General features: G+C 36.3%; 1 protein-coding gene across 2 annotated transcripts in view; it reads right to left on the bottom strand.

The window, feature by feature from the left end:
• LOC140520931 (N(4)-(Beta-N-acetylglucosaminyl)-L-asparaginase-like) overlaps positions 1–13,063 on the bottom strand; it is a 72,183-nt gene that overhangs the window by 33,890 nt on the left and 25,230 nt on the right. For both annotated transcript variants that reach the window (XM_072635398.1, XM_072635399.1), the window contains exon 2: positions 6,490–6,628. In XM_072635398.1, the coding sequence (XP_072491499.1) occupies positions 6,490–6,628 (139 nt within the window). The remainder of the gene's footprint in view (positions 1–6,489; positions 6,629–13,063) is intronic.

Here is a 13,063-nt window from a genome sequence, read left to right as displayed (position 1 = left end):
GAAGAGTTTGAGCATTAAATCAAACAAGATGACCTCTTTCACTGAATAGCACACTTGTCAAGCTATGCCAATCGTACTGAGCTCAAGATAAGCAATATTGTAGAGGATCTGGGGACTATAAGTATACTATTAGTAAGGTGCTTTAATGACACTAAAATCAGATCTGTTGTCTAGCATCTCCTTGCTACTTTTGCTAAGCCTGAACTTGCACGTAATCATTACTTGTCAAAGGGTATTCTGAGTTGAGCACCTTCAGTTTTAAAATGTCTATTGCTTCTGAAACTTCTCAGTGCTTCACTGGCAATATGCTTTCTAGAATCCTAAATATGGTGCCATATTTCAAGGTCTCCTGATGTATCCAATTCTTTATTTTCTTCCATCCAACTATTTTTTACTTAAATCATGCATACTCACTATGTTTTTTTTTTTGTCATTTAATATATCTTAATACTTCTTTCCATTGAAGGGGCTCTCTAGTAAATTTCTGGTTATATAATGATTAACTTTCTGGTACCCTTAAGCAGCTAGAATGTTTCTGCATCCAGAAGAAAAGGGGGGAAAATAGAAATTGCTTCTTTTTTTTTTTAATTTTGTTTTCAGTGTTCTACAATCACTTCTATATAACTTGGATTTTTTTACCCCTCCCTCCCCCTCCTCCCCCATCCCTCCCTGAATCAGTATACAATTTTATATAGGTTCTACATATACATTCCTACTAAATACATTTTCACCTTAGTCATATTCCATAGAAGAATTAAAGTGAATGGGAGAAATCATAAAACAAACCAATAATACAAATAGAAATAACAATAACAAAATAACAAAAGAAAATAATCTGCTACGTTCTGAGATCGAATTCCATAGCTCTTTCTCTGAATGTGGAAGGCATTTTGCCTTAAGAGACCATTGGAAATATTTTAAGTCCTTGCATTGCAATGAAGTTCTAAGTTTACCAGAAAAAATCCTCACACACTTGTGGTTGTTGCTGTGTACAAAGTTCTCCTGGTTCTGCTCCTTTCTCTCAGCATCACTTCATATAAGTCTTTCCAGGCTTCTCTGAAGTCTTCCTATTCCTCATTTCTTACAGCACAATAGTATTCCATTACATTCATATATCACAATTTATTCAGCCATTCCGCAGCTGATGGGCATCCCCTTGATTTCCAGTTTTTGGCCACTACAAAGGGAGCTGCTATAAATATTTTTGTACACGTGGGACCCTTTTCCCATTTTTATGATCTCATTGGGATACAGTCCTGGAAGCGGTATTGCTGGATCAAAGGGTATGCACATTTTTGTAGCCCTTTGGGCACAGTTCCAAATTGTTCTCCAGAATGGCTGGATCAGCTCACAGCTCCACCAACAATGAATTAGTGTTCCAACTCTCCCACATCTTTTCCAACATTTATCATCATCTTGTTTTGTCATGTTAGCCAATCTGATAGGTGTGATGTGGTATCTCAGAGTTGTTTTGATTTGCACCTCTCTAATCAATAGTGATTTAGAGCATCTTTTCATATGACTATAGATAGTTTTGATTTCTTCCTCTCAAAACTGCGTGTTCATATCCTTTGACCATTTATCAATTGGGGAATGACTTGTATTCTTGTACATTTGACTCAGTTCTCTATATATTTTAAAAATGAGGCCCTTGGGGAATGGCTGAATAAATTATGGTATATGAATGTAATGGAGTACTATTGTGCCATAAGAAATGATGAACAAGAAGACTTCAGAGAGGCCTGGAAGGACTTATATGACCTGATGCTGAGTGAAAGGAGCAGAACCAGGAGAACTTTGTGCACAGCAATGACCACAGTGTGTGAGAGTTTTTTCTGGTAGACTTGGAATTTTGTAATAATGCAAGAACTTCTTAAAAAAAAATGATAAAATCCCAATGGTGGTTCTCTAAGGCAAAATGCCTTCCACACTCAGAGAAAGAAATATGGAAGTCATTTGCAGAATGTAGCAGATCATGTTTGTGTATGTGTATGTTTTTGTGTATCATGTTTTGATTTGTTATATGATTTCTTCCATTTATTTTAGTCCGACTACATAGCATGACTATAGTGAAAATGTACTCAATAGGAAAGTATATGTAGAACCTATACAGAACTGTATGCAGTCATGGGGAGGGAGGGGGGTAGTGGGGGGTAGGTGTGGGGGGGATAAAATCTCAATTGTATGGCAGTGATTGTTAAACATTAAAAAATAACTTAAAAAAAATGAGGCCCTTATCACAGACACTAGTTGCAAAATTCTTTCCCAGTTTTCTGCTTCCCTCCTGATCTTGGTTGCACTGGGTTTGTCTGTGCAAAAACTTTTCAATTTAATGTGATCAAAATTATCAATTTTGCACTTCATAATCTTTTTTATCTCGTTTGGTCAAAAATTTCTCCCTTCTCCATAAATCTCATAAATATACTCTTCCTTGCTCCACTAATTTGTTTATATTATCAGTTTTTATACCTAGATCATGTACCCATTTGGACTTTATTCTTGTGTATGGTGTCAGGCATTGGTCTATGCCTAGTTTCCACCACACTGCTATCCAGTTTTCCCAGCAAATTTTGTTGAACAGTGAGTTCTTATCTCAGAAACTGGGGTCCATGGGTTTATCAAAATTGCTATATTCATTGCCTACTGTGTCTTGGGTACCTAACCTATTCCACTGGTCTACCTTTCTGTTTCTTAGCCAGTACCAAATGATTTTGATAACTGCTACTTTATAATACAATTTGAGAGTTGATAAAGCGAGGCCACTTTCCCGAGCATTTCTTTTCATTAGTTCTCTTGATATTCTGGCCCTTTTGTTCTTCTAGATGAATTTTGATATTATTTTTTCTAGCTCTACAAAATAATTATCTGATAGTTTGGTATGGCACTGAATACGTAAATTAATTTAGGTAGAATTGTCATTTTTATTATATTGGCTTGGCTCACCCATGAGCAACTGATGTTTTTCCACTTGCTTAGATTTGTGTGAAAAGTGTTTTGTAATTGTGTTCATATGGTTGGAAATTGTTTCTGATTGCAAAGAAAGAGCATCAAGAAGTAATTAAAACAATCAGGAAAAGCAAGAGAACCATTTACCATTCTATGACTGGTCATTTCTTCAATCAGAAGGAAAGGTGATTGCCTTTTTCTGATTACCTGTGACATTTATAAAGGGTAGGCCTTTCCCGTCAAAGCTGAAATGTAAGGAAAAGGTAGCAGGGCAATAGAAGAGACAAGAAAGGAGAAAAGTAAAAAGAAAGTGAGTAGTGGATATCAGAAGCAGTAGAGAATAAACAGAGGTGGTAGCAGCAGCAGTAGCCAGTGGAGATCAGAACAGGAGTAGCAGACGCTCCTTGCAGCAGAGAAGAAGAGTGTCAGAGATGAAAAGATGGCCCTCTCAGGATGACAGACAGAATTCTATGCCTCCATATTGTAACACTTGAAAGCACAAGCAAAGGGAGACCCCACCTTGTGTGTGGGTCTGTGTCTGTATATTTGTGTGGAAAAGTAGCTGTCACCTGCACCTACAACTGAGTTCTACTGTCAACAGTTAACACCCCAGGTCAGCAGTCAGTACAAAATGGACAAAATTATTCAGCTCTATATTCCATACCATAAGTATCAGCATCAATAACTACAAATGTAGGGTAGGTGAATAAAAATTATATTTTAGAAATAGTTCCATTAAAAAGTTAAAAGGAAAAAGTTATGAATGTTTTATTATACCTAATTATTGACAAATTCATGGCTCCTGACTTTTTTTACTGCCTCTTTCTTCTTTGTTCCCATTTCCTAAATGGGATTTATTTATGTTGCTTTGTAAACTTTACAATATATGAAATCAGGTATTTCTTTTTTCCTATCTGGCCTGTATTTTCTCTCTCCTTTTTGCTTTTTAATTGTTCAGTGGAACACTATTTACTGAGCATCTACTATGTGTTAGTTGTATATTACTAATGAGATCATTAGTGGGCATCTAGAAAAGAAAGTCGTGGCCACAAAAAGCCAGAATAACTTTATCAACACAAGAATATGCCAGACTAAAATCCTTTCTTTTTGTGATAGGTCTGCCAAATTGACACTTTGGCAGTATGTCAAAATCAAACAGAAAAGGTAGCCAATACACAAGGATCTACACAAGGATCCCTGTGGACCACACTGACTGAGAAAACCACTTGTCAATATTTTCTATGTTCCGTTGTATTTTTATTTATTTTGTTAAATATTTCTCAACTATATTGTAATCTGATTTGGACAGCACTGGATAGTGTCGAGGGCTACAAAGCAGCCACTGAGTTGCCATGTTGGATATCTCTGGTTTGAGGGAATGTTATAAATTTAAATTTTAGCAAAGCATATGACATAGTCTCTCATACTATTCTTGTAGACAGAATGTGGGTTAGACAAAAGTACTGTTATTAGGATTTAGAAAAAGTTGAAAGGCTAGACCCAAGGAGTAGCTATGAGGTCTCCTATTGGGTGTTCCTCGGATCTGTGCTTGGCTTGTACTGTTTAACACTTTTATCAAGGAATAAAGAAATAAATGTCATGCTTATTAAATGGGTATAAAACACAATATTGGAAGGGATGGCTAATGAACTGAGTAGAAATCAGGTGAAAAAATATCTTGACAGACTAGAATGTTAGACTAAATATAAAAAATATGAAAGTGACTAGGAATAAATGTAAAATTTTATATTTGGGTTAAAAAAATGAACTCAGCTAATACAGGATAGAGGAAGATATAGTTGGATTATCAGGTCAACTGAAAAACAATTCAGAAGTTCTTGTGCATGGAGAGCTCAGTGAGTCAATAATGTGATATAGCAGTCAAAATACCTAATGAGATCTTACAGTAGGTGGAGAGGTGTAGTGCCTAGGACCAGGGAGGTGACTGCCCCACTCTGCTTTGCCTGGACCATATTTGGAATATTGTGTACATTCCAGTAACCACTTCTAAGAGGAAAATTGATAAGTCTGAGTGTTTGAAGGATAGTGATGATGAGAAAGAGCCTGGAGATGATTATACCATGCAAGAATCAGTGGCAAAGAATCAGGGGTATTTAGTAGAGCAGATACAACAGTCAGGGAGAAAGGATATGATATATATTTTTTTCAATTCAACAAATATTTAGCATGTTTTTACTGTAGGCAAAGCTGAGTATGCACAGGCAGAAATGGAAAACAGTCGAAACTTTCAAGGAAGATTATAGTTCATATTCAACCTTCTCTTGTAGTAGATAAAGAAAAAATAAATTTAATGAAAAAAATGTGAGAAAATTCATCAAATCAAATCAACACATTCATTGATATTCTTTAATGCTAATCTAAAGGTAGGGGAAAGGGGTAAATGATGGGAAATACACTGAAAAATATGGTTTGAGATAAAGAAATGAACAAAGCTTAAGGCATAAGGACTACTAGGAAGCCTTATTTTTAATGGTATTGTTTTCAAGTTTTTAAGAGCTGTAATTTAGAAGAGAGATTACACTTGTTCTGTATAGCCCTTTTCCTCTCCCCACTCTAATCTTAAGAAGATCTTGGCAGAAATTTGGGAGAAGTTTGAGAGAAAGAAAAGGTCTAAAAATAGAGATTTGGAAGTCACCAGCATAGAGGTAAGGTGGTTGAAGTTGTGGGAGCTGATTGTCTAGAACAGACAATTTTAGGAAAAAAAAGGGTCCAGTCATGGCACTCCTTCCTTCCAGGTTTAGTGGATAAGAAGAAGAAGAGGTGGTAAAGGAGACTAAGGTAAAAGGAGAGCCAGAGTAATACAGTTCCAAGACAGCCAAGGAAAAAAAGAGTTTTAAAGAGGCGGTTAACAGTTATTATGAAAATGGAGACTGAACACTGACTGATAAGAGGCCATTAGATCTGAGGACTGTGAATCATTAGTGACTCCCAGGAAGATGTTTCAGTAGAGTAATGAGAAGAGGAACTGAATTGTAGGGGAAGGGATAGAGAATAAGCAGCAAGGAAGTAGAAGCAGCAAGTATGGACCAATAATTAAAGAAATTTGGCTATGAAACAAAGGAGAGAAATAGCTAGTGGAGGCAGTCCTGTAAAGTGAACTTTTTCAAGATGGAGGACTTAGGCAGGATAGTTGACAATGGGAAAGCCAGTGTAAAGGGAGAGATGAAAAATGTAGAAAATAGAAAGCTTCAACGAAAGGTTCAGAACCCTTAAGAGGCAGGACAGTAGAGGGTCAAAGGCACAACATGCCTTAATAGCAAGTTATCACTCATTAGTATTAGTGCGTATACTCGTGTATGTATATATGGGTATAAGTTTATGTATACGCATATGTTATATATAGATGAAAGAAAAGTCTTATTTGTTAATAATCATGTGAATATGTGAATTTTGATTATGTGTTAAAAGATTTTGTATGTGACCATTTCCCTCCTATGGACATAGTTAAATGAACCTTCATTGTAAACACTAACAAGCACACTTCACATTAATGTACTTACATTAACAAAATTTATCACATACCCATGTAAGGCTGCCACTGCTCCAAATCGACCAGGGAGACCTTCCATGACAGCTGCATCACACTGGACCAGTCCATCTTTGTTAGGGTAACCTCCTCGTCCAATTATGTATTGACCAGTTTCTTCACTGTTCTCGATTTCTAGATATAATCAAAAGCGTGATAGACCATAATTAATCTCTAATTTTTAGTGTATGTTGTATATGGTAGTTTGAGAGGTAAATATCCATTTGAAAACTTACTGCTGTACCATAACAATACAGTGGTTATAAATTATCAAGGAATTTCATAAAAACATTTTTTGTTGCTCTTATATTTTAATGCTTCAATGGATCTGTGATCTCACTGAAATGGGACTATTCTCTATCATTAGAGACTGTAGGTTATTTATGCCTTCTCACTTAACTGGCATGGGAAGTCTTCCTCTGGTTTGTGTGTATGTGTGTGTTTTTAATACATTCTGAGACTAGCAGTGTGGCTACTCTTCTGTATTTTCTCATTCTTTCTATATGAAAGGCTTACATCTTTTGTTTTTTCTGATCATACATTTCCTGAATGATGTCCATCTATACCAATTCTTGTATATAGGTCATCACTGTAAATATGAACAGCCTGCTCTGTATGAATCTCTCCATTGCCCTTTACAGGTCCCCCACAACTTTGATTCTTTGGAGACTGTGGTGTTATTCACAACCACTTGACATCACTGAAAGAAAATCTGTGTTAAAAAGATGGGGCTCTGTGCCAGGTAATTAAAAAAAGTATACAATTTTCCAAATGTAATCTAGTCTGTTCTTTTCCTCCTACTCAAGTCTGGGCCCAATTCACAATCCATTTGTCATGCATATCCTAATAAGGTGGCTTTTCAACTGCATGTCACAGACCAAACAAATAGAATTTTTCATCCATTTAGTTATTCCTCTCTGGGTACTTAGGCCACTCTTTTTTGAGTAGCTGGTCAAAATAAATTTCAATAAGGAGGCCCTGCAGTGTTCTGGGCTTAATGAAATTAGCACATTATCATCCCTATGCAAAAACCTCAACACCTTTTCTTTAGGTAGCAATATCATTCATGATTTCTCTCCCTTGCCTCATCATTATTTTTGTATGTTACCTTCCCTGAAACAGACGGATAAAATGATTCCTTAATGCTCTTAAGACTGTCATCTCCAATCTGGATTTCATTAGTATGTACCTGGCCTGTTCTAGATGTTCTTTCTGTCTTTGTGTTTCCTAGTGTTATTTCTATTTCCTCACATACCACACAGATGACCAAGGTACTAGGGTCCAAATATGGTAGTTTCATCTTCATTGATGATGAAAAGAGATTATAGAACTGTGTATTTTAGAGATGGAAGGGGCCTTAAAAGTCACTGAGTCTAACCCCTCTCATTTGATAGATGAAGAATCTGATGTCTACAGAGTCCAAGTTACTTGCCCAAGGCCATATAACTAGTAAGTGTCTGATAGGAGATTCAAACCCAGGTTCTTTTAACTCCAAGTTTAGTGCTCTACTCAGTCCTCCATGTTCTTCATTACAGAATCACTGATTAATTACAGAATCTTTTGTCTATTTTCTGTCCTCCTACCAGTTCCATGTATATATAAATGCCGTTGGGATGATATGGTTAAACTGGGGCTTATGTTAAGCTTTCCGTAGACTGGCTTTTACCTCCACTGTTTTTCAAAGTTTTATGAAGTGATACTACTTGTAATCTTCCTATCAGCTTCCTAGATTATATGGGGTGTTCAAAGAGGACCAGCACCTCTGGTGTGAGGGCTTGCTAAGCCCTCCTGGCACTCAACTCTCACCTGTGGCTCCAAAAATTATAGCAATGTGCAGTAGCCATACCCTGGTAAACCATCTTGACAGATGGTCTAAACCAGGTGGAGGGTAACCAAGAGGCTTTAAACCCATTGGTAAGATGGTAGGGGGGTGAACCCAAGCATGTGAAGACCTCCTCCAGTGGAACAGCACTGGATGAGAACAATTTGTTTCAATGGCCATGAAGGTGGCTAAAGGCAAGCTTGGTCAGATACTGAAAGCACTGAAGATGCCAAGGTCATCCACTGCATCTAGGTCACTGACGATCATCCTGATTTTTGTGTTTCCACTGGACTTCGATGACACTGTAAGAGAGAGTGAGGCTGACAACTCTGTGCAACTTTGCCTCACTTAAATCCAATTCATGTAGAAGTCAAGACATCACCCTGTGAGGTCACTGGTCCTCTTTGAAAACAAAGGACAAACAACATCATCCTTCTCTATAGTATTTTTAAATTAGATTTTGTTTTTCAATTATCAAATATCTTTTTCTCCCTCTTACCTCCACCTCAAAAAAGAAAAAGTAAACAAAAACAGAATACTTGTAACAAATAAGCATAGATAATCAAACAAAATAAATTTCCACATTGTCCATGTCTAAAAATGCATATCCAGTTCTGCAAATTAGTCCATCATCTCTGTGAATCGGAGTAGTCTTCTTTATCACTGATCATCTGGAATCATGACTATTGCATTGATTAGAGTTCTTAAGACTTTCTTCTCTATAGTATTTTATGAATCTGAATGCTAAACTAGTGTGAAGCTTAATTGTTCTCTCTCTGCCAGGCAGTAAAAGAACCTGACTATTTGCTGGCTCGGATGGTTTCTTAGCTCTTTCGACCTGATGATGGTGGCTACTTTACATTAAACTGCTGTAGGAAATGGTGTTAATCAAGGTAGATGTCTTTGGCTTATTCTATTTTCCATTTGCCACATCAGTAGCTTGTTGACAAGGCCAAGTTGAATTGGCTGCATTTGTATCCAATATAATCATTATCTTCTCTTCTGATTTACGAAGCAATACAGCACAGTGGATAGTGTTAGACTTGAAGTAAAGAAGATCTGGGTTGAAATATCACCTCTACTATTTACTAGCCAATATAGAGCACAATGTCTGGCACATAGGAGGTAATTAATAAATATTTATTGACTGAGGAGCTTTGTGATGATGAGCAAGTCATTTGGCTTCTTTTCTCATCTTTAAACTTGGGATAGGAACCGTAATACTTACACTTCATAAGTTTATTATGAAACTATAATAAGAAAACACATAAAGTGTTTTATAAACCTTAGAGCACCAGATAAATGTTAGCTATTACGCCTAATAATTTGACATTAATTCTGATTTTTGCTTTAAATAGCCAATGGTTTGGTTGATTGTACACTGACAACTGCTTCTGATTATTAAGACTACATCCCAAACTACTGGTATCTTGCCTCTTAAGATGAAGTTGATTGGATTTTGTGATGATGCTGTTTGACGCTCTCCATGTTCAGCACTTTCTGGCTTTCTTCTTGAAGAAAGCATTCATCATTATAGGGTGGCAGTTCGACCAGCCCTTGCCCTCTTTCCTTTCTCATTTTCCATAATATTTTTTCTATTCTTCCCTGAGGCACTAACTTCCAAAATATCTGTTGACTTGTTTTGGAATATGGTATGATTTTCTAGGCAAGAAAAAAAATACTGTAGTTGAATAGGAAAGAAAAAGCTTTCAGTTTAAAAAGTTATCTTTGTTAAATTTAAAAAGGAGAAAATAAGCCAAAAAAAGAACCCAAATCCATATTTCCTCTAAATCAAGACAAAGATATTTTCTATTTCTTTGTTAAGATTATCTCCTTTGAGATTTTGTTCTCACACTTATTCCCTTCCTTCTCTGGCATCTTTAATCTCTACACATTTGCTAAGTCTGTTCTCCTACCTTCAAACATGCACTTACTTCTTCCATATTGAAAAATCACTGACTTTCTTCAGTAAATAAATGGTCAAAGGATATGAACAAATAGTTCTCAAAAGAAGAACTGCTAATTACTGACAACTATTGGAAAGATTAATCCTTATCACGAATAAAAATCCAAATCAAAAGAACTTTGAAGATTTACCTCAAACCTAGAAAAATGACAAAAGATGAGAAAATATGGGAATATTCAGTATTGGAATGGCTGTGGAAAAAAAATGGGCCCACAAATCCATTTAGTGGAGTTGCAAATTGGTCCAACAATTCTAGCAAGCAATTTGGAACTTCACTAAGATGCTTTCTAAAATGATCAAGTCCTTTGACTCAGAGATCACACTACTGTACAAAAAGATAAAACTGAAGGACTTCAAAGATAGAAAGTAAACTCCCCTACGAAACAAAATATTGACAGAAGCACTTTTTGTAGTAGCAAAGAAATGAAAGCAGTAAATGCTAATCAGTTGGAAAATCATTAAGATGAATTGTTTCATGAGTATGCTAGAATATTACTGCATCTTAAAAAATGGTGAATATAAACAATACAGAGAGGCAGGGGAAGATTTATGTGAATTGATGAGAAGTGAAACAAGCAGGAGTAGGAAAACAATATACAAAATGACTATAGTAGCATAAGTGGGAAGAACTACTAGCACCAAAAATCAAAACTGAACATTTTGTAATTATAATGATTGATGATCTTGACCTTGAAGAAATATGAGAATGCACTTCCCTGCCTTCTTTGTAGGCGAGGAGAGGAACTACGCATGCAGAACTCTGTGTACACTTGATCAATATACTGACTTGTTTTGCTGAATTACTGTCCTCTTATGTCCTTTTTTAATTCTTTGTTATAAAAGATGATCTCTGGATGAGAGAGGTAAAGGATGTATTGGGAAATGAAGGAGATTAAGAAAAAATAGAAACAAAAATTAATTTAAATATGAAAAAACACTGATGTTCTTTCTATAGATCAACCCATTTCTCTCCTTTCTCTCACTCCAAACTTATCAAATGGGGAGCTCATAATGCCTATTCATTTCATTTCTTCACCATCCCTTCCTTGTTTCACCTTCTGTTGTCTGTTCTCCATCCCTACCATTTTAGTGAAATTTTACTCAAAATGTATGACTTATCTCCTTGACAAATCATGGGGATTCACTGAATCTTGAATTCCTAGATTTCTTGGAGATATAATTCACACCGTTCACCAAATCCTTCTTCTTTTCTCAAACCACCTTGATGATTCCTTACGAGCACTCTTGTGTTTTTTTCACACTATTTTCCCAACCTGAAATGCCCTCTCCATTCTCCACCTGGCCAAACTTTCTTAACTCTCAAAGCTTAGCTCAAGTTCCTTCTCTAAGAAACATTTTCAACCTATTTGAAGCCACAGTGACTTCTTCCTCTTCTAAACAGCACTGACTGTTTCTAATACTCATTTGGAAATCATATAATGCCCTATGAATATTTTTATGTTGTCTTTATTGCTATTTAGATCTTCTTGGTCTTATTCCTTGTCTACAAAGTTCTTGAGGCTATAATCTAGGTTGACAGAGTCTTGGAAAGGGCTACAAAGGTTACTAGATGATGCATAGAACATGCATTTCCCCAGGGGATTCCTGGTAGCCCTGAAAGTACTTATGGAGCCTTGCACATAGTAGGTTATCAATAACTATGTTGCTGATTTAAACTTCCCTCTCTAGGCTTGTTTTTGTTATTGAGTCATTTTAGTTGCATCCCATTCTTCAAGGCCCCATTTTTGTTTTTCTTGGCAAATATACTAGAATGGTTTGCCATTTCCTCCTCCAGCTCATTTTATAGATGAGGAAAGTGAGGCAAGCAGGGTTAAATGACTTGCTGAGGGTCACACAGCTAGTAAGTATATGGGGCTGAATTTGAACTCAGGAAGAAGTGTCTTCCTGATTCCCAGCCCAGCACACTATCTACTGTGCCACCTAGCTGCCTTCCTCTTTAGGCTATTTCACTTTACATGTTTCTGAGTTCCCCTGTATTTCCACACATTTCTTCTCCTTCTTTAGTCCTTCAATGAGGGTCATTCCCAAAGGCTCAATTTTGACTATGTGGAGAAAACATTAAAAAATAAAACTCAATATTTAAAAAACATAATACAATTAAAATAATTAGTAATGTCTCCCTTCTAAAAAAGCTAATGGAAGGATAGGTTGCATTAACAGAAATATTATGGGCAAATGAAGGGAGATAACAATCTTTCTGGGCAGATCACATTTAAAATTACGTGTTCAGTTTGGGATGCTACATGTAGGGGGTGTCGATAAACTGGAATATGTCCAGAGGAGAATGATCAGATATTATGGGTCTAGAAATTGTGTTAATAAGAGAACTGGGGTCTGCAGCTTGGAAAAGGGAAGAATAAAAAGGAACATGTAAGTTTTTTTCCCCAACTATCTGAAGGGTATGATATGAAAGAGGAAGCAGTTGTCTTCTGCTCTTAAGTGCAGAGCCAGAACAAAAGGGTAGAAAGGCATACTGAGCTCTCCTTATGAGGGCCTCCTCTTCACCGAATATATTAAACAAGCATGAAAGGTCAAAGAAAACAAAACCAAAAAACTTGCTATGTAAATATTAAAATTTTAAGTCATTTAAACTAGGTTTACATTAAACAAAGAGTGAAAATTATACTAGATGTGAGCACCTGCATGGAAGTCATCTTGATTCATTTCAACTAGAATTATAGGCCCTGGAGAAAAAGAATGCCTTCTTGTCATTAAGCCTGCTGTCCAATTTTTACTTGACTTATCATAATTCCTTTTAGGC

Source organism: Notamacropus eugenii, chromosome 1 (genome assembly GCF_028372415.1).
Source record: "Notamacropus eugenii isolate mMacEug1 chromosome 1, mMacEug1.pri_v2, whole genome shotgun sequence".
In the NCBI taxonomy this organism is placed as follows: domain Eukaryota; kingdom Metazoa; phylum Chordata; class Mammalia; order Diprotodontia; family Macropodidae; genus Notamacropus; species Notamacropus eugenii.
The sequence above is the reverse complement of the archived record's forward strand: the minus strand, read 5'-3'. Positions and strand labels throughout refer to the sequence as shown.